We start from the raw sequence: 22,750 nt of genomic DNA, 5'->3' as shown, positions 1-22,750 counted from the left end.
CTGTTATTAAATAAAGATTAACAGAATTGTGTACATGGTCATGTTTTTGACATTTACGGAAAGAGTCTCGAGTGTCTGTGCTTTATAACAATCAGTAAGTTTTCCACCATGGGAAAGTCTTCAGGACAGAGGACTTTGTGCTTCCCAGTTTCAGAGCATCTTCACAAGCTGTGTTTTTGTCTTATTAACTTCACGAGAGAGACAAAAAGAGAGTCTGGTGAGGGAGCAAGTGTTTCCAGCTGCTATAATGCAAGTGATAACAGGAACTAATTCGTCCTTCCACAATATTAGATTTAACTATAAACAGTTAATGAATATGACATGCCATTTTAATAAATTAAAAAGTTGTATTCATTGGCAAATCACTGAGAAAGAAACCACAATGGGGCAATTACTTATTTCATAGTTTACTTTTTACTCAAAAATAATGACAATATTCAAGAACAAAGCAAGAATACAACCTTCACAGGAAATTCTTGTAAAAAAAAAAAAAAAAAAAATTATGTACATTAAAATGATCTGACAAGCCAATCTGTTCCAAGGATTGGATATTGCCAGTTTATTGCTAGCTCTCTAGAGGCTATAAATGAATACTTCAAAAACTCAGACCTTTTAATCATAAGGTAAAAGTCCCAAAATGCTAGTGAGATTTCCAGAGTTCCAATAAACTCCCTTTCAGTTCTAAACCATTATCTCACTGAATCGTCACTACATTTTATATATTCATCACTTAAAAGGCACTTCATGTGATTGTTCTTTTCAGTCAAACCTGAAGTAGATATAAAGTACATCCAAGGATCCTACAAACATATCAAATTAAATGAGAAATGTTTCACAATACAGATAACATACTGTACATAACGTACATTTCCCTCAACTGTAAAAGAAACATAGCTCTGTGTTAACAAATTGAACCAAGTGATGCTTTACAAACTGCCAATCATTTATAAGTTAGCAATTCTAGCATATCTAATAATAATAATAATAATAATAATAATAATAATCTCAGAAAATGAAACCTGTAGTCTGCAGCTCTGTAGTCCCTAGACTAGTTAATATTATTTTTTCCACACTACGTATCCTTTCAAAACACTTCAAAATTCCCAGGAGTCCAACCATCTGAGTCCCGCCATGGAGGAGGCAGGATCGTGAGCAAGCGGCCCCTTCATGCCATAGGACAGAGGGTGGAACAGGTAGAAGCTGCAAAGAAGGGAGACAAATACTTTTCATTATGCAAAACTTGATTTGCAATTTGATTACAATATTACAAACAGATAAAAAATGACAAGTCTTCTACCCTGAGAACTTTAAAAAAAAAAAAAAAAAAGTTTCTATAACACATAAAAAAAATCATGTTGTTAATACATACACTGATCAGCCATAACGTTAAAACCATTAGGAGTCAAGGGGTGGGATATATCAGGCAGCAAGTGAACAGTCGGTTCTCGAAGTTGCGTTGAAAGCAGGAAAAATGGGCAAGCGACTTTGACATGGGTGAAATTGTGATGGCTAGTCGACTGGATCAGAGCATCTCAAAAATGGCAGGTCTTGTGGGGTGTTCCCGGGATGCAGTGGTTAGTACCTACCAAAAGTGGTCCAAGGATGGACAACCGGTGAACCGGCAATAGGGTCATGAGCACCCAAGTCTCACTGATGTGCGTGGGGAGGCTGGCCCGTTTGGTCCGATCCCACAGGAAAGCTAAAGTAGCACCAATTTCTGAAAAAGTTAATTCTGGGTGTTATAGAAAGGTATCAGAACACACAGTGCATCGTAGTTTGCTGCGTATGGGGCTGTGTAGCTGCAGACCGGTCAGGGTGCCCATGCTGACCCCTGTCCTTAGCAAAAATGCCTACAAAGGGCATGTGAGCATCAGAACTGGCAGAGGCAGTGTGATGCTCTGGGCAATGTTCTGCTGGGAAACCTTGGGCCCTGGCATTCATGTGGATGTTACTTTGACACGTACCACCTACCTAAACATTGTTGCAGACCAAGTACACCCCTTCATGGCAACAGTATTCCCCAGTGGCAGTATAATGCCCCCTGCCACACTGCAAAAATTGTTCAGGAATGGTTTGAGGAACATGACAAAGACTTCAAGGTGTTGACTTGACCTCCAAATTCCCCAGATCTCAATCTGATCCATGAAGGCCCCACCTCACAACTTACTGACAAAGGATCTGCTGCAAACATCTTGGTGCCAGATACCAGAGCACACCTTCAGGAGGTCCATGCCTCGATGGGTCAGAGCTGTTTTGGCAGCACAAGGGGAACATACCCAATATTAGGCAGGTGGCTTTAATGTTATGGCTGATCTGTGTAATTTTTTAACAGAATTTTCTTAAACAAGTATTACCTAAGAGAAAGCTGCTGTATATTACTTCGGACTATAATGTGTGTCATGTTTACACTGCCCTTAAAATAACACTTCAGAGACATGCACCTATTGTTATATAGTTATACTCTAGTTATTGATATACACCGATAGTGTTTTGAAGGCAGTTTACAAAAAGAAAATACAACCTTCTACTGGCTTCAAAAAAAAAAAAAAAGTTGAGTCTAAAATATAAAAATAGATTTTAATGATCACTGAAATTTGCAATGTTTGGGTATCAAGTGCTCTTACCTGTGGAGGAGTCCTAACAGTAGCACCATTTGACCTGCTCTTAAAATGCACTTTGAAACAGCTGGACTAAACAGGAGGTCAGCATTCTGCAGAAGTGTGTCCAGTGTTATTCCTTTAAACAGAAGAAGGAAGGTTAAGGGGTTGTCACCAACACTTCTGAATACGACAGATTTGCTTCACAATGTGCCTTAAGCCGAGTTTACACTGTTTCAGATGTAAGAGACGTCTCTGTTGCGAGTTGAGATAGGCGATCTTAGAACACCCAATGATGGGTGATGTAGTGACATTGTGAGCAAAGACCGCCAAAAGAAAAGATCTGGCAGTGTCTGATTTTTCTGATTAAAAGTGGCACAATATGAGAAGGAAGAAAAAAAAAAAAAAAAAAAAAAAGGAAAAAAAGAAAAAAAAAAGTGTTTGCCTGATCATCCATAGATCGCAGATATGAATCCCAAAGATGCCACAGCCATCCACGGCCAAAGAGAGCAAAACTGGCCATACTCTCTTCTCCATCAATCACAGCGACACTAGCCAATAATGAGAGTGTCTGTGCATGCAGAATGGGGCAGATAGTGCTTGCCTCAGAGTGTGTTACGCCACCCTGACGTTGCATGAGCAGCAGTTCGGGGGGGACGCAAGCAGCTGGCTTCATGTGCCTTGAAGGAAGCAAGTGATAGCCTTCACCCTCCCTGGTAGGTAGCTGATCAATACCTAACCTAATCAAAGTATGTCAAAGACAGAAAAACCAACTATTTTTCACTATTTTTGGCCACAGCAGCACTTGACAGGTTTTCCCTAACCACCACACTAACCATTACTTAACAGTGTTAATGATAAGGAGTCTTTATTTATCACATATACATATGCACAGTGAAATACTTTTCTTCGCATACCCCAGCATGTTAGGAAGTTGAGGTCAGAGCGCAGGGTCAGCCATGATACAGCACCCCTGGAGGTTCCTAACCCCTGAAGGTTAAGGGCCATGTTCAAGGGGCCAACAGTGGCAGCTTGGCAGTGCTGGGGCTTGAATCCCCGACCTTCCGACCAGTAACACAGAGCTTTAACCACCAAGCCACCACTGCTGACCAGTGTTCACCAGGCGAAGATGGTCCCAGGTTATTCTCCAGTTCTCAATACCTGTAAGCATACTGCTGAACAACATGGCAGGGAAGTAGTGGTGGTAGTAGAGAATTCGGCCCATGATGTAGAAGGGCATGTAGTGTAGCAGCCAACCCAAGAACAGCATTCCTCCACCTTCTCTAAGAACCTGGCAGCGTGCTGCAAGAACGGAACGGCCGTTATTGACGATCAAAACAACAACTGTGCACAGAGCACGACACAACATGACTTAATAGCACGAAAGCGATATCAGATAATACATTTCACATAACTATGTTCATGGGAATGTCATTGATCAGTTCATTCATAAACCCACCCAACACCTTTCAATTCCATTTGAAAGGCTATAGAAAGGACCATTCGATGCTGAAACCATTTCTAAATGCAAAATATGATCAAAGTACATACTGTGGTGTTAGAATTATGGCAGTAAACATTTGAAGTTAAATATTATTTTGAAGTTGCATTTTGTGGTTTGCATCTAAAATCTGAAACCGAGTTTCATGTTTAAGGGTGTATGACTGAACATCTAGAATTCAAAACAAAGTATGTATATAATAAAAATAATAATAAAAGCATTCAGTCTCTCCATTAATTCATAATTTGGTTGGCGTTCAAAATAACATCCAGTAGGCAGTTGAACACAGAACTGCTCCCCCTTTCCACACACACACACTTAAGTAAATGCAAGCAAGACCATGGACATGGGGTATGAATTTTATACCACTGATATAACAATAATGTAATAGCATAATAATGTAACTACTCCCTTTCAAAGAGCAATCAACTTTATTCTTAAGAATATTCAGACGTCGGAATTGAAACGTCAAAAAACAGTTTATGTCTTCTGACGAAAATATCCTTTAAATTTAGTCAACATTTCATCGTCATAGTTATTCATTTTAGTCAATTTTACTCGGACTAAAATGGCACATATACAGCGAATATTAGTCAATGGCATTTTAGTTGACAAAAAGGCAAGGAATGTTTCCTGCGCACCTTTCCTCTCTCCCTCGAGTTTAGCTCCTCTCTGTAAGGCCAGAGAAAACAGGCACGCCATGACAAGAAACAAAGCCAGAGTGAACAGATTCAGCCACCAGATCACCTGTGGAACAGACAGAAAGCTGCAACTGAGTAAAACACATTTCCTTATGACTTTGGAATGTAACTGCATAATCGTTCGGTTACTGCTCTCTTAACAATTATGTATGGTGCTTCTTTTTCTCAGTGTCACAGAAACTGCCTACTACGGGTTTTCATAAAGGTTTTACGACTAATTACGAGTTTTCATAAAGGCTGCTGCCCCTCAAACATACAGCACTGTGCAAAAGTGCACCCGATTTAGTTTAAGTACAAACTATGTTTGTCACGTAATGGAGGCCGAGATGGAAGCAAGTGCAGGTATGGCAGTTTAATCAAACAACAATATGTCCAATGGATAAGGCAGAAGACATGAATCATGGGCAGGCAGAGGTCAGGCGATCAGGCAAACAACACAAAAGGCAAAGAAATGAAGTCGCAAACGTAAGCAAAGTCAAAACTCCAGAATAAACATACATGAAATCAAGGCTGGGTAAACAACAGAGACAAACAGAAACTGAGTATATACTTCACAAAGAGTGAATGCATTGAAAGTCCTTTTAAACTGTGGTTGTGCTTGTGCTGTGAATTTGATGCAGGTGTGAGTGATTAGAATGAAGGTGTGTTCTCGGAATTGCGGTACATGGTGGCCGTGTTTGTAGACCGCAGTGAAGGATGGGATTTGTAGTCACTCGTTTGATGTGATATGACAATGTTATAGATTTTTATTTTATGACTGCTACATTTTCGAGTCAGTACAATAACATTAAAGGTTTCCTAACACAAAAATGTTTCAGAAAAATGTTTGTCAGTAAAGAAAGAAGCGTATTATGTAAGACACCACTTTTCAGACAAAAAAATAAATAAAAACAACAATGAAGGCTGCTGGATTTTGCTGCAAAAATAAAAAGCGAGTGCAACAATCAGTCTCAAGAAGAACTGTGGCTGGCTCTGCAAGATGCTCAATAAAACTTACAGCTCATTTCCTCATAAAACTACACAAATCAGTAGTACCGGAGACTACTATTTTTTTTTTTTTTTTAAGCAAAAGAGTCATCATACCAAATACTGACTTTGTTTAATTTATTACTGTTTATTGCTTTTTATAGTTTTTTATTTATTTATTTATTTTTTTTTTAAAGGAGTCATGATTTTTTATGTTTGGTTTCTGTTTGGGAGAGTAATGTATCGGTTTGTGCATGTATAAGATCTGCAAAGTCACAAAGCTCCTAGGGATTTATTTTATCTAACAGAATACTTATTTTATATATATATATATATATATATATATATATATATATATATATATATATATATATATATATATATATATATATATATATATATATATATATAATTAAAAAAAATAGATCCCCTGCTTCACGGACCTCACCTTGATAACAGGTTTCTATAACTAGAGGATTCTTGTCACAGCTTAACTATAGTGTAAACAGATTTCATAGTATAAACCAGTATAAATAGAACAGAAAGAGAGAGAGAGACAGCGAGAGAGAGAGAGGATACTTACAGGGTTCCCTAAAAGATACACACGGTACTCTGTTTCATTCACTCCAGAAAATCTCAAGCCCTACAACATGAAAGTGATTAGAATTATTATAATATTTTATAGTAGATGAGCTCACATGACCAGTGCTAGTTTCAAACATGTAGCAATTCTAGTGTAACGCAAGAAAGTTACCTGATAGTTGATGGGCCAGTGCCATGGTTTCGAGTTCACCTCATTGTCTTTAGGTTTCAGGCCACTGTTTCCCTGTTCAAGAGCAAGAAACACAAAAACTGCATCCGGATGCTTATTCTGCTTTCTATGAGTGTTTTGGATTGTGCGTTTTCGAGTTTACCTTACCCTGATCATGACAATATGAGATTCAAGTAAGATCTCCAGGAAGGAAGGCTTCAGCACACACAAACTAATATTGGGCACTATGTAGACACAAAATCATACTTTACGCTGCAAGTCCAAAAAACAATCATCATCATGTTGACAGGGTTGAGCTGCAGTGACTTACATCTGGGGTTGATGTGATCTTCAATGTTCCACTGGGAGTTTGGAGTTTCCTTTAAGTATGGACTACATGTGACCTCGACCTGTTCCCAGCCCCTTTAAAAATGCAAGACACTTATATTAAAATATGTATATCTTCAATTTCTGCACTGCATATATTCCATTCATAATTCTTCCCGTTAAACTCTAGAATATTTTTCAGCTATTCATCTGCAAGCTTGTTATTCATGAACTAATCCGAATTATTCAGCAACTACAGTAAAAGCTACTCTGAAATGTATGATCTCGTACATCTCTTTTACTTCTGTGTCTGTATAAATGCAAGATGCACGCAGTGCAAAATTTGCCCGAAAGGATAAAAAAATATAACGGTTAATTTTCATTACTTATTTTATATACGGGTCGTTAACTCTAGATAAGATTACATTTATTTGAATGAATTATAATAAATAGTTATGAGAGTGAGAGAGAGAGATTGTGCGTGCGTGAATTACCTGCATCTGTGCCGAATCTCTCCTAATAATGAAGCTGTGAGTTTAACTACTGTATGCAACTGTAGTTGTATGTTACTATGGTTACAACTGTTTATAGGCAGCACATTAATTTAGAACGATGATTAAACTGACTTGAACTACCTGTGCATTACACGATTCGATCACAAACCTTACAGCCAATCAGAACAGACCGTGGAATAAATAAATATTTTTTAAAATAACATCATGATACTTGAAACCAATTTGTATGCTATACAATATGTGTAACAATATATAGGTTTATTAACAAACTGCCAGTAGTGCTGCATGTTTAACGATGAAAAGGAGGGAAAATAAAATTTCTAGGCAAAGTTGTAACATTTTACAATTTTAAAGATTCGGCACAAAATAGTAACTTCTAATCATCTGTTTATAATTGCTATAGGAAATACTCAGGATAGCAGTGAGATCTCTGAAAAGTATATTGTTAAAAATGTGACGACAATATTGATCATCATATTGCCCAGATTTGCTTGAGATTAAGTGAAATTAATCGCTATTAAAGCAGAGGCGAACTGCTTTTTCACAGATGCTGCTGGATGTCCAGTCTCTGCAGTCCCACTTACCCATAAACCTTTTCTCTATTTAAGGACACAGATACAGTACAGTTTACACACAAGTATAAACGGACCTTGATTAAATGATGGGGGGTTAAATGATGAGTCACCACAGTTTGAGAGGTTCTTACCACTTTGGGAGCATCTTGCCTGAGGAATAGAGCACACAGCCAGTGGAACGATGTAGGAAGCGCACTTTACTGCGCAACACCTTCACCGGGTCCCCCTTCTTTCCTCCACACACCTCCACCTGCCAGAGATCATTGGCATCCCCGGTACCATTCTAAAGAAAGAGAGCAGGTTCTGATTATTAATCTCCGTTGCCATTACTTCTACACAAACATCTATTCAAGTGAATCATGCTAAGAAAATGGCATATAGGAGCCACCATGATGTTATTTGCATTTTCCTAAGAGCTGGCATAATTCAACGTTAGCAATTTTAGCATTTTTTGAGGTACTTTAATAGACACAAATATACATCATGTTACTCACAATGCCATAGCCTGTGACTTGAAGGTGCTTCTTAGTCAGTGGTGCCTCATGAAGGTGACTGTGCAGGTTGCGCGTAGTCCTGACAGAGAAAGATTTATAAACACAGTGACAGCGTCAGGATATAGCATTGAAGCTTGTGGCTTGTTACATCCATTAATAAAAAATAAATAAAAAATATGCCATAGGTTTGTGGTGATGCTCTTCAAGGCAAAACGACAACCACATAATCAGGGCCATCTGAGCAACATGCAAACATGCAAAACCCCAACCCCGGAGGTGAGAGGCAAACGTGCTGACCACTACGCAACCGTCTTTCAGCGAAGCGATACAAATAAGGCCAAGTTCACACTACACGACTTTCAGCGTCGAGAACCATGGTGCTGTTCACACTACACGATCTGACAACGAATTTATTTGGTGTCCAAACTGCATTTTGTCATGAAAACACATGCGAGAAATGACACGGACATATGACGCGAAAACCACACGCGAAACAGCAATTGTTTATTTGAAGATGGACGTAGGACGTATTTGTGCTGAAGAAACCCCAAAAAGGAAAAGACAAAGAAAGTTAACACATGCTGGCAGCAGGGATTGTTAAAAAGTTGTACATCATTTCCCCTTTATGCTTCTGTTTGACGGGTTTCCCTTCCTCACGGTCACCACACCCCATGCCTTGCTCTCTCATTGGCTGTAGTTCGTCGCCGCAATCACTGCCAGTGACGACACTTTTCATACCACAGGATGTCTGGCGCGACGCGTCGGCGAACCTTGGCGAAGCCTCGTTGAGTAGTTCACACATAACGATCGACTGCCGATTTAAAAATCATGTAATGTCAACTAGGCTCAAGTCTCAGATTCTGGCCTCCACAATGCTTTATTTGCTGTTGATAAATCACTTAATATGGATTAGATTTGACTTTTGTTGAACCAAGAATGGCAGCACCATGTAAGTAAAAATACACAGTATGGTATGAAGTGGAGGTTGGCGTTGATTTCTTTCTAGCCCACACTGTATATTCGCACAGCCTATCTGCAACAGGCATTACCTTAGATTTGTTTGATTCGATTTTTGAGGCTAATTTTTTTTAGGCCTGTGTCACAGCACGTCATCGGCATTGACTGAGAAAGCACATTTATTTTAGAAATATACAATTATTCAAACCCAATCATGAACACACTCACTCTTTGTGTTCCAGCCGAATGACGTCACCATGTCGGACAAGCATAGGAGACCCTGTGGGATCTAAAGCTACAAAAACAAAAAAAACAAGACACGATCTCCAGTACCACATGCAATTGATGTCAGAAATAAAAATAGTGTAGGTCTACATCCAGATTTCCCCTCACCATCATCATCATCATCAGGAGGTCTCTTGACGAGCCACAGATTATTATAGTCTTTGTGGAGATATGCAGTGACCTACAGTATTAAAGTAGAAATGCAAGACAGATTACTATTACTAATCCTTAGTAAAGCAAAACATTACTGGTGGTGGTATAAAATGGGCTAATCAATAATTTAGCTCCAGACTGCGCAAATAAAACTTAAAACAATGTAGTAAAACAACCTCAGTGATAAGCTTTCTGGAGAATGTTATCTAAAGGAGGGTTCAAGCTCCTCTTGTGTACAGTAAGTGAATGTAAGTGAATAAACAGAATGGGAAAGGGTTGCGTGCAAAACAGTATGAATATGTAAGTGTTTCTCAATTCGTTCCTTTATGTAATCAAATCACTGCATGCTACATTTTAATTATTATTCTATGAATTATCAGTAACCATGTTATCACAGAAAAACATTCTAACAATGATGTAATTTAACCTCTCACTTCAATTCATTCATAAGGTTCATTTTTCTTAGTATGACAAAGTACATTATAATTTATAGTACAGTGCATGGTTTCTTTCCTGTGCGTCATCTTTAGAAGAGGCTTCCTTCTGGGGCGACAGCCATGCAGACCAATTTGATGCAGTGTGTGGTATATGGTCTGAGCACTGACAGGCTGACCCCCCACCCCTTCAACCTCTGCAGCAATGCTGGCAGCACACATACGTCTATTTCCCAAAGACAACCTCTGAATATGAGCATGTGCACTCAACTTCTTTGGTCGACCATGGCAAGGCCTGTCCTGTTAAATCGCTGTATGGTCTTGGCCACCATGCTGCAGCTCAGTGTCAGGGTCTTGGCAATCTTCTTATAGCCTAGGTCATCTTTATATAGAGCAACAATTCTTTTTTCAGATCCTCAGAGAGTTCTTTGCCATGAGGTGGCAGGTTCAACTTTCCGTGACCAGTATGAAGGAGTGTGAGAGTGAGGACACCAAAATTTAACACATCTGCTCCCCATTCACACCTGAGACCTTGTAACACTAACAAGTCACATGACACCGGGGAGGGAAAATGGCTAATTGGGCCCAATTTGGACATTTTCACTTAGGGGTGTACTCACTTTTGTTGCCAGCAGTTTAGACATTAATGGCTGCGTGTCGAGTTATTTTGAGGGGACAGCAAATTTACACTGTTACACAAGCTGTACACTCAATACTTTACATTGTAGCAAAGTGTCATTTCTTCAGTGTTGTCACATGAAAAGATGTAATCAATATAATGTGAGGGGTGTACTCAGATACTAATTAATATTTTATATATATATATATATATATATATATATATATATATATATATATATATATATATATATATATATATATATATATATATATATATATACACACACACACACACACACACACCCATGTATAATAATGCATGCCTTTCCTGAACAAAAATACTATTGTATCTATAGCATTACTGTTTCTTTCTGTAAGGGGGACAAGGTACAGAAATTAAAAACAGCAAATTCTTAATCTCAGCTTATAACTTTATTAAACCTTTATGAAATAATTTGACTGATTTATCAAAGCTAGGTAAAAGTTACAATCATCCATTAACGAAAACAAAATGCAGGCTTTAATGCTGTAATGTTCTAAAAACAGTTGTATTTTCATTTTTTTTTAAATAATTGAGTACTCGAATATAAATCAAGTATTTTACAGCCCTACTTTACACAGACAAATATAAATTCAAGTAATTCTACATTTAATATTGATAACCAGTGCAACAGAAAAGTCACTTAAACATTTAAACCAAACACTCAGCTATTAAACTATAATCACAATTGTGTGTATCTAGGAGTAAGTGAGTAATTATTAAAAGCCTACTAAGACAGTACTGACCTGTTGTTGTTGGGCTCCGACCCCCTCTGGATACAGGTGCCAGTGGGAATGAAGATATCCTCCAGCTATTCGCAGGTTCTTCACGGTTATTACTGAGCCATATGCCAAGTCTGTTTGTGGGCAGAAAATAATCTTAAAAACAATATGGATGCAATTTCATTGGATCTGATCTTACAAATCTCTTACAGCTCGACCCGAGCACTAGCACGTCTGATAGATCCGTGTCAAAAAGAGTATCTGATCATAGAGGTGGTGTTCAAAACAACAGCTTGAATTAAGGAAGGAGAACTGGGCAATATGGAGTTATGAAATTAATATAATGATAAATAAGTGCATCATGATATTATATGTAATGGTTTGGTATAAGTGCTTTTTTAACTCCTTTGTTACTTTAAAAGGTAACTGACTAGATATACAAACCATTTTCTTTTTAAATCATTTGCTTAATTTTCTTCCCTTTTTTTGGTCACCTGTCAATTCCCACCCACCAGCCAGCTCTCCTCTATGATATGACATTCAGAGTGCTAGGCCAATTTTGCCCACTCGTCTCCCTGGCACGGGTGGCATCGTTGGAATGTTACTTCCTTCTCAGTTAGTATAAATGCTGGACAAAATTCTTTGAAACTGAACTCAAACTCCTTTGTTAGAAAAACCTATGATATATTAAGAGCTACGGGGGTGTAAACTTTAGAACAGTATGATCAGTGTCAATTATTATTTTGTTTAGTACTGCCCTTCAGAAACTAAATAATAATGAGTCTTTATTAGTCACATATACATTAGAACACAGAGAAATTCTTTTCTTCGCATACCCCAACTTGTTAGGAGGTTGGGGTCAGAGCGCAGGGTCAGCCATGATACAGCGTCCCTGGAGCAGAGAGGGTGAAGGGCCTTGCTCAAGGGCTCAACAGTGGCAGCTTGGCAGTGTTGGGGCTTGAACCCCTGACCTTCCGATCAGTAAGCCTTAACCGCCAAGCCACTAACTTTTTTTACCGCTCTTAATGTATCGTGTTTCCTTCTTGAGCATCAGTGAATGTTTTCACCTTTTGTAATAGTTGTGTACGAGTCCCTCAGTTGTCCTCAGTGTGAAAAGATGGATCTCTACATCATATAGCCACTGTTGGAAAGGGGTCAAATATGTAGAAGATGCTGGAGAAACAAGGAATGTGCAGGACCTGGAGGATTTTTCTGAACAGTGGGCAGTTTAACTGCTCGGGACAAACAAGGGACTCGTGAACAACCATCACAAAACATAAAAACAGTCGCTGATCATCCAGGGAACACCACATGGTATTAAGAATTGAGTGTATGTTAACTTTTGAACAAGGTAATTTTATAAAAATTCAGCCATTATCTTGTCCTGTGGACTATATGTAAGCATACATGGTATGTGAAATAGCTTATTCAGGACAGAACTAAATAAATTTAAAAAATAATAATAAAAGGGGATTTTTATGATCCCTCTTATTTGTTAACAGTAGAGCAGCAGCAACTAATCGATAAAATATATAATAATTGATTAGGAAAATTGTTGTCAACGAAGCTCATTATCAATTAGTTGGTCTGCGCGCAGCACGGGGCATGTTTACTCATTACGTTACTTCTGCTCTGAAAACACATTTTGGAGAGTAAAATACTAAAGTTGTGTCCCACATGAAGTACTATACACTTACACTATGCACCGTCTAGTGTGTGGATTTTAGAACACTAATACTAGCGGGTTTTTTTACTAACCGAAAGTATAAGCCGCTTCCTAGTTGACAGCGCATGATGTCATACACATGCTAGCCTTATCAGACACCCAGCGTCACCGACAATGACTTTCTTCAGTTTACTTTCTGTCAGTGTTATCTTTTATTCCCAACATGACCTCAGTCACCATCAGATGTAGTTGAAATCGTCATGTGACTGAGGAAGAAAGTCCTCTAAGGCAGGGGGGAATTTTATATTAAACACCGTGGAGATCAAACAGTGCTGCACGCCCACAAACTTATGCTTATATCCAAAATGCTCCACTGTGTGTAAGGGGCAGGGGAAACTGGTGCAAGCTGCTTAAAAGGTTTAGTTTAGTTTAAGTTTATAGGCATTATATGCTGTATTTGCACGCTTGCAGTGTAACTTCTGTCGTTTATTATAACGGAAGTGATCTATTATCAGCGCTGAAACACAATAGGAGCGCAAGTAAGATCTGTAATGTCTAATTAAAATATTATGATCACAAGTAAAATAATATGTCTAAAGGCAGCGAATAACAGAAACCACAAGGTGCAGTGAAAGTGAGATTTTATTATTAATTTAGGACTGTAGTTTAATTCTGTGCTTTTTGTGCATACATAAATACTATAGAATAAATTATATATATATATATATATATATATATATATATATATATATATATATATATATATATATATATATATATATATATATATATATATATATATACATACACACACACACACATTTATTTTATTCATTTAATTTAGTTTATATTGTATATAAGTATTTATGCATTATTTTTTATGGACGCACAAAAAGCACAGAATTAAACTACAGTCCTAAATTAATAATATATATTCTGGTGTGCATTGGGTTCTTTTCTGTTTTGGACAAACAGTTGTGTAAAGTTTTAGTCTGAACACTCAGTTAGTGGATTTTATTTAAAAAATATCATCAACCCCATCCGATTATTCGAGGGGGAAATAAATAAACAAACATTATTGGCCAACTAATCGATTATGAAAATAATCGTTAGTTGCAGCCCTAGTTACAGTTTACAGTATTAGGATTGAGCAGATTCAGCAAGGGGTATGCGAACTTTTGGGCACAACTGTGTGTGTGAGATATATATACACACACACATATACATATAATTTATATGTATGTATATATGTGTATATATGTATGTATGTATGTATGTATGTATGTATATATATATATATATATATATATATATATATATATATATATATATATATATAAATAAATAAAAATGATATACATTATATAAGGCAGAGAGATATGATATTTTTTGGGGTATGATGGTATATGATATGATATTATTGCCACATTGCCAACCCATAATGGGAAGTTGCTCTTGAATGGTCCAATTTTCCACTACATATACTTCAGTCCTTATATAACAGCGTTTTTGAGAAGGATTGAAGTTGGCCCTACACGTTACTTATTACTTTTTTTGCAGACGAGTAAATTAATTTGAACCCGACATCTGAAATGGTGATCTGTAGAAACGGTGTTTGGCACCTTGGCTTCAGCTTAAGAGATGAGAATCAGTGTGTGACACATGACTGTTTGAAGCTCCTGGACAAAAAGGTTGACAAATACGCTCACATTCTGGCATGGTGGCATTGTGCAGGTTGTTTCCGATCAGCCGAGACTGAAAAGCCGAGCTGAAGAAACCGTCTCCTGGACCACTGCGTAAGAGGGAAGAAACATGGGCTGTTTGAAGTTTTTACATTCTAAATTCTCTGCAAGTGATATTAAGATTTACGATAACAGTAAAAGACAGAGACTTTTGCATACCTTCTGTTTAAGATAACAAAATGAACAGCAAATACTGTAGTGTACAGGAACAAGGGGATCATTATCAACCCAAACACTCTGGCAGTCAAGTGCTTGGCAAAATCCACCTGATGAGAAATGAAAACTGTATATAAACCCCAGGCAGAGCTGACCCATACACGTCTTATCATTTATCTACACTGTCCTTGTTCGTACCAGAGAGAGACGAACATCCCCTAGTAGTTTCCAGAGGTCCCATGCAGTATTGATGCCCACTAATAAGATGATAAACAGCCCTACAAACTTCACCCCTAATGAGCCAGCGAGGTTCACTCCTGTCAGAATCAGCCACAGCCACCAGGAACAGCTGAAGGGTCTAGAGTATGATCATAATATGGCAAAATTTCAGAATGACAATATTAAATTATGATTAAAGGGAGGCATAAATGGACTGCATACAGGCCAACGATGAAGCATAATTTTTTAGTCTCCAAACACTGCCAATTTTACAGAAAATTATTGATGCGCATAACTATATTTCTTCTCTGTTGTCTCACAATTTGTATAAAACTGTTATTCATTCATGGTCCACATTATAGTTATAACATTAGTAGTTTAAAAAACAAACAAACAAACAAACAAACAAACAAACAAACAAAAAAAAACCAAACATTTTGAATAAAAGTTACAATAAATCTTCATAGTACACATTCAAGAGCAAAAGGTTTGAACCCCCCAAAATTTTGAATGGGGAAAAAAGGAACCTATAACTTCTGTTTTGTAAGTTATCTTATTAAAAACTGTTAAGTTAAAAATGAAACGTGGGTATATCCTGCAACAACAAAATCCAAAAATAACACAAAATCTACCCAAAAATAGTCTGAAAAACACCTAAAGTACTAAATCGATGTTTAAATATAATCCTACTTGTATCAGATGTGATGTTTGACCAGATATTTTTGGTAGAATGTGTAAAACACAGTGCCTGCCACTAATATTGGCAAAATATGAGCTAAGAAGGTTGTGAAAAATTGTCTATTATTTAACCTTTTGATAAAAAAAAAATCACAAAAATACTCTTTGTTAAATACAGGTGTGCAACAATTATTGGCATCCCTATTAATTCATATGAGAAAATTATATTTGAAGAATATTCCCATTGATATTTTATACTTTTAGTACACCTGGGTGACTAGGCACAGGAAATTGTTCAACCATGACTTCCTGTTTCACAGGTGTATAAATATGCGGTAACTTGAATCAGCACAATAGCAAGTGCACAAAATTGTTTTGCGCGGTCTTTCGCAGTGCTGTTGGTTGGTAAATGAGACCTTTCAGCTGCACTCATCCTCGATGCACATGAATCGAAGAGGGCTTTGGCTGAATGCGTGTTGTAATGACATCACATGATGCGCCAAAATATGCAGTAAATTAAAAAAAAAATTGCAAGCTCCTCCAAATATTGTGGAGTTTGCTTGATTTTGCGTTAATTCTGCGATCGCAAAAATCACTAAATCCTCAACTCAATCAAATTCTGATGTGCATGCCCTGACTCACATCAGCTGAAGAACACTGTATTCTAGCATATTGTTCACCCCTTATTTAATAATCGTGGTGTTCTTCCATTTTTAACAAGACAATCTTACGTACTGTAGCTTTAAATAAAGTCTGACAGAACGTAGGACTAACACAAATCAGTAGGATAGTTTACATTCTAACCAATAAATCGGACAATGAATACAGTGTGCACAGTTAAGCCACAGATTAGTGCGTGTTGGCCTACCTGAGTCTTTGCTGCTTGAATTTGACCATGCTTAGAACAGCTCCCATTATAAAAAACATGAGGATGGGATCGAGCAGGATGTACTGCGAGAGGGTGATGTACCCAGTGTCTAAAGGGAAGCAGCCACAACGAGTTAATGTTTAAATGTCACGTGGCAAATTGTTCAGTATGTGCTTGTTTCCAGGTATTTGCAAAGACAAAAATGATCCATCACTTCATCACGCGTACCGAAAACGAGTAGGGATGCGGCAATGAGAGCAGCTGCAGTAGAATGAGACAGCTCCCAGACCACCAAGAAAGCAAAGGGAGGCAGACAGGAGCCGAGTGCTGCGCAGAACTGAGCGGACAAGTGAGTCAAGCAGTGTTTTAACACCACAAATGATCACATCAGCTGAGCTATAGCTAGGCCTGTCACGATACTTACATTATCAGCTTATCGTACGTTATATGGACATGACCTCCATCACTTTAGCTGACCTCGATGTCGGCCATTGTGTTTGCATAAGAACGAATGTCACCAACCTTTTAGCAATTCGCGCTGCTTCGGTCTTCTCGTCTGCTCTTAAAATTCCAACTTTGAACATTCGTGGAATTTAAGATAAAAATGCACTTTCGAATGCAAAAACTGTTTAAGATGTGTAGTTGAAAAAAAGACACGCAAGATATTAATGCCCTAACAATGTTTTTTGAAGAAGAAAAATCTAGAAAGAATAGTTCTAGTTAATTAACTCACTCGAACGCGTCCTATACACACACACATATGAGATTAATCAGACATATACACAACATAAACGTAATATTACACACAAAATGATGCGAACGCACGAGTGAACTCGAACTTAAGTGAGGCGCTAAGTAGAATGGGTAAGTCACGTTGTGAATACGCTCCTTCCGTTACGCCGCACTAAAACACGGATGATGAGAACTAAAGCATACAGAACTCGCAATAGTGTGTTACAGTACTGTCTCATAGAAATAATATTATTTCAAGAGATCAGGTTTTCACCACAAGGGCAGCCTTCACATGTTTTTGTTGATACATTTTTAAGTTAATATATAAAACGTGTGAATATTTGGTTAAATTTTTGCATTTTCGCAACTAAAAGACCGCTGACTAATATTCGATGCCATTTGAGTCAGAGTAAAATTGACTACCGTGAATAAATATGACATTAAATTATTGACTCAATTTAATGGATATTTTCGCGAGAAAGATTATTTGTTTTTGATGTTCCAATTCCAGTAGCTGAATATTCTTAATAATTAAAAAGTTCATTGCCCTTTGAAAGGGTGTACTTGCATTATTATGTTATTGTATTAGCATTATATTAGTGGCATAAAATGGCCTTAAAATGACAATTTAATCGCAATTATTTCTGGGACAATATGTCGTCCAACAAAAGTAGTTATTGTGACAGGCCTAGCTATAGCATTAAAAAAACCCCACAATTTTCAAGCAGACTCTGTCTTCACGTGTACTCACTCGTTATTCCAAACTAAATCAAAAGCAACTTACCTCAGGTAAATAACAGTAAACCATCAGACAAGAGAATATTTACCCCTCTCATCCCCCAGTAGTTGTGATGCTCATATTTGTCCCCTGGTTTGATGAAAGGAAAGGTGCCATCGTAGCCTGTCAGGTATCCTGCTAGGCCAATCAGCATCTGAGCTCATAAAACAAAGAGTGTTAGTCAGACAATATTAACCAGAACTATCCTGGTCCTAAATTCATAGGATTGTTAAACAGCTGAATAGTGAAGGCAGGCGAGTTCATTCACAGTAGAAATGTTAGTGTGATAGTGTGTGTTTGGTGGTAATAATACTACAGCAGTGCTGTTGGGGTTTTTAAGCACCAGGTACTGAATCCTATATTAGACACACCTACTTTGCTTTTTTGTTACTCATCCTCTAGTCTGTCATCAGTGTCCATTTCTAACCACAGGAACATACAGGAATAATGGTTGGAGGTTTTTTTTAAATTCATGGACTGTTCCCAACATGTTAAGAACTCATCAAGATCAGCTAGCAGGCTTACATTTGTAAAATTTCACCTCTATGGTTTTACTCGGTGGAATGTGCATTATATTGGTATATTAGCGCCTCAAACACTTTGGTGGGTGCTTATGAATTTCTAATTTTTGTTCCTAGTTAATCTCATTAGTAATATCATTAAGCTAGGGTTGCCAGGTTTCAGCAGAATTTCCAGCCCAATTACATCTCTACACATTTTTTGGATAGAGACAAGCCCCCAAGCACACCCCCAATCGACTTCCATTAAATTTGGGGTTTTTTTTATCTCCACTTTGCACTGTCTTACCATATTTATGGTTATGTGTAAATGTCTTTTTACCACTTCTGTAATGCTGCAATTTCCCTCAGGATTAATACTAGCCACAGTGCTGCACACACATTTGTGACATATGGAGAATATCCACTCCATGATCCCACTTTCCTTCTCCCAATCTTTGTAACATATCTTACAACAGAAATGGGTTCTGTACATCATACGCACACCATCTGCAATTGCACTGGTTTGCAGAAATGTATTAGATTTCATTCTGATTGTTTGCTATAAAACAAGATCATGGAGGCCACTGAGAATTGTTTATAATCTAGCGACAATGTCATTGACTGTCCTGTCTGCTGCTCCTCTCCTGAGCATGGGGCATCGTGATTCCTGCCCCAACAGGATTCTATTGTGTGCCCCCATCTGGACATGTTGAAGTTCCCATTTTGACCAATAGGTGAAATAATAACACAGTGGAGCTTAGGTGGGCTGTGAGCACTCTCCCCTGCGAGTGCATGAACATCAGCATACATGTTAAATAGCAATTTAATTTTATTTTTTTTTAAATGTTGCCACACCTATCCCTATGAACAAACCATCACTGAAAGATACTTTTCCTTGTCGCTGTTGGTGGTACCATCAAGGGTACATCTTAGGCACGTTTAGCATATATCTTTTTGTACACACTAAAGTGTAAAGCTTTAAAAAAGGTACATTAGTGGTAATAGCAGGTAGGGGACTCATTGGCTTAGAGGTTGGCACATTTGCCTTGCACATCCAGGGTTGGTGGTTCAAATCCCACCTCTAACCAGAGCATGCATGCTCTCCATGTGCTTTGGGGGTCTACTCCAGTTTCCTCCCCTAGTCCAAAGACAGGTGCTGTGGGCTGATTAGCATTTCCAATGTCTGTGGTGTGTGAATGTCCAGGGTGTCCCCCACTTTGTGCACCAAGTTCCCTGGGATAGACTCCAGGCTCCCTGCAACCCTATGTCAGCTAAGCGGTATGGAAAATGGATTGCTGGATGTACTAAAGGTGTCACCCCAAGAGACAAGGGAAGTTACAGTTTGGTATTTTTATTTCTGAGAGTCTGATGCATTGTGGCTCTGGGTTACTAATCAGAAGGTTGGGGGTTCAAGCCCAAGCACCGTCAAGCTGCCACTGTTGAGCCCTTGAGCAAGGCCCTTAACCCTCTCTGCTCCAGGGGCACTGTATCACGGCTGACCCTGCACTCTGACCCCAACTTCCTAACGATCTGGGATATGCAAAGAAAAGAATTTCACTGTAGTGTGATGTATATGAGACAAATAAAGGGTTCTCTTATTTTGGTCACACAGCACACTTGAAAATAAATTCCTGGGATGATTTTTGTTCCCATCCCACCCCCCGGGTGCAGCCGGTGATTTTATACTTTATATTATAAAGTTGATGTGCCTGATGAAATGGCCAGTGAGTGTAGATGAAGGCAGGTGAGCTTTACATGGTGGTACCTCAGTACAGATGAGCGCCTCACCTTGCCAAGGGGTGGATGAACGTCGAAGAAAAACGTGCGGTTAATATAATAACTGCCCATCTTCCCAAAGTGGGTCTCATCCCAGCTGTAAATGAGACACAAATTATTTCTGCTCTCACCATTGATTTTGTGTGTGTGCATGTATTATAATAGTTATAGACATTATTTGCTTTTAAAGACATCCTCACCACACGTGCGGCGGCTCGGGGAGCTTGTAGAAGCGCGTGCACATGGATAAAAGCAGCACAGTGAGGAGAGGATACACTGACCCGGCATTACCTCGACTATACCGGCGTTTGGAGGGATCTAGACCTGATCCGTTTAAACAAGACTGACTGTGGGAGTCTGAAGGGTGCACGTATGGAGGTTCGGGTATCACAGGTGTGCCGCGTGCGCGCTCCTTCTCCGTGCGCGTGCACGATCTGCGATTCCGAAAAACGCCTGAACTTTGTCTTCGGACGCCATGATCTTCACTTTCTTCCATGAGATGGATAGGTAGGAATGAGGTAAGGTGGTATTAATGATAAATCAAATATGGGTTCGCCCAGTCAGCCGTGCACTGCTGGAGCTGCCATCGGCTGGAAGCGCGAGAAACAAATATTCACTCTCATTACATCTCGGTTAAACTCTCGAATTAAACATGGCGGAAATGCGTGTGCACAGCCCGAATCTGTAGAATATTGCTTGTCCGGCTATGTTTATTCTCCAGCTGATTCGCATTTAACTTCTACTACTAGTTCTTCTTCTGTGAGTGATACAGCTGTGAAACCTGAACGTGCACATCGCCACCTGGCGGCCTATAGTGGAATAGTCAGAAATTTATTAGCATGTGTGAAAGTGTGTGGGAATGTATGTGTGTGAGTGTGTGAAAGTGTGTGGGAATGTGTGTGTGGGCGCACAGTGGTTAGCACGTTTGCCTCACACCTCCAGGGTTGAGGTTCGATTCCCACCGTGGCCCTGTGTGTGCGGAGTTTGCATGTTCTCCCTGTGCTGCGGGGGTTTCCTCCCCAATCCAAAGTAGGCGGGGGAGGAGCATGTGCATGGTAGGTGGATTGTTGTTTCCAAAATGTCTGTAGTGTATGTCTGTATCATCTTCAGTCGTCTTGACTCAGTCTTGCCAATGGATCATGGTGGTCACCGGGAAGTGAGTGAATTTAATCCAATTCACTCGCAAGTCGAGTCCCAGTTTGTGTTCTCCATAATGGAGGCAGAAATGGAAACTTTGTCGAAATCGACGGACAAACTCCAGTGGGAGTATGTTTGTGTCTGTGAGAAAGTGGGAGTGTGTGTGAAAGTGATAATGACTGGGACCAGGAAATGTGAACATATTACTCCTGTATTGGAGTCCTTGCACTGGCTCCTGGACAGGTTCTGTGTCGATTTTAAGATCATGATGTTGACATACAAGGCATTACATGGCTTGGCTCCTCATTGCTTATCTTCTTTATTAATCTCGAACACCCCAAATCGCAGACTACACTCCTCACAGTGTAATCTGTTAACTGTTCCACAAACCCGCCTAAAATCTATGGGTGACAGGGCTTTTTCTGTCTATGCTCCTTCACTTTGGAACTCTCTTCCTCCTGAACTCAGGGAAGCTCAGACATTTGGCATCTTTAAAGCTCAACTTGACACACTTTTTAAAACTTTTATATGTTTTATTTTTTCTGTTTACTGCTTATTTTGTGTACAGTGCTTTGAGAAGCTGCTTTTAAAGGCGCTTTATAAAATAAACTTTATTATTAAAACCAGTGTGCACATGCAGCATGAAGAGACGAGTAAGTAGTAGGGTGTTATGTTTTTTTTTTTTTTTTTTTTTTTTTTTAAAAAAAAAAAACATTTATATTTTCTATAGTTGCTAACTAAAATGAGCTTTAATACAGAGGAGGTGGACTATGGGGAAGTGCAATACCAGTACCCTAATACTAACATAACACAGCTGTTCTGTTTATATTTTGGTGTACAGACAGTGCTAATGTTTCCT

The 22,750-nt window shown here is 38.6% G+C and overlaps 1 protein-coding gene across 4 annotated transcripts; it reads right to left on the bottom strand.

Annotated features, from left to right (window-relative positions):
• Positions 1 to 1,027: 1,027 nt before the first annotated feature.
• Positions 1,028 to 21,541, bottom strand: pomt2 (protein-O-mannosyltransferase 2). Of its 4 annotated transcripts, none has more exons than XM_053682580.1 (22): positions 20,955 to 21,541; positions 20,767 to 20,851; positions 18,528 to 18,632; positions 17,197 to 17,305; positions 16,969 to 17,077; positions 15,402 to 15,561; positions 15,207 to 15,313; positions 15,015 to 15,097; positions 11,664 to 11,773; positions 9,778 to 9,850; positions 9,613 to 9,673; positions 8,428 to 8,506; positions 8,065 to 8,216; positions 6,848 to 6,939; positions 6,685 to 6,761; positions 6,520 to 6,591; positions 6,349 to 6,408; positions 4,740 to 4,845; positions 3,759 to 3,899; positions 2,625 to 2,736; positions 2,168 to 2,248; positions 1,028 to 1,200 (listed from the first exon to the last, which is right to left on the bottom strand). In XM_053682580.1, the coding sequence occupies exons 1-22, from the start codon at positions 21,248 to 21,250 to the stop codon at positions 1,095 to 1,097; spliced, it is 2,376 nt and encodes a 791-aa protein (XP_053538555.1). In that variant the 5' UTR covers positions 21,251 to 21,541; the 3' UTR covers positions 1,028 to 1,094. The 4 variants fall into 4 exon arrangements, with proteins under 4 accessions (XP_053538555.1, XP_053538554.1, XP_017332666.1 ...); XM_053682579.1 differs by having other exon boundaries at positions 9,613 to 9,679; positions 20,955 to 21,540; XM_017477177.3 differs by lacking the exon at positions 2,168 to 2,248 and having other exon boundaries at positions 9,613 to 9,679; positions 20,955 to 21,539.
• Between the last annotated feature and the right edge of the window lie 1,209 nt (positions 21,542 to 22,750).

This window comes from Ictalurus punctatus, chromosome 9 (genome assembly GCF_001660625.3).
Source record: "Ictalurus punctatus breed USDA103 chromosome 9, Coco_2.0, whole genome shotgun sequence".
In the NCBI taxonomy this organism is placed as follows: Eukaryota; Metazoa; Chordata; class Actinopteri; order Siluriformes; family Ictaluridae; genus Ictalurus; species Ictalurus punctatus.
Note: the sequence above shows the minus strand (reverse complement) of the source record. Positions and strands in the feature narration are given on the sequence as shown.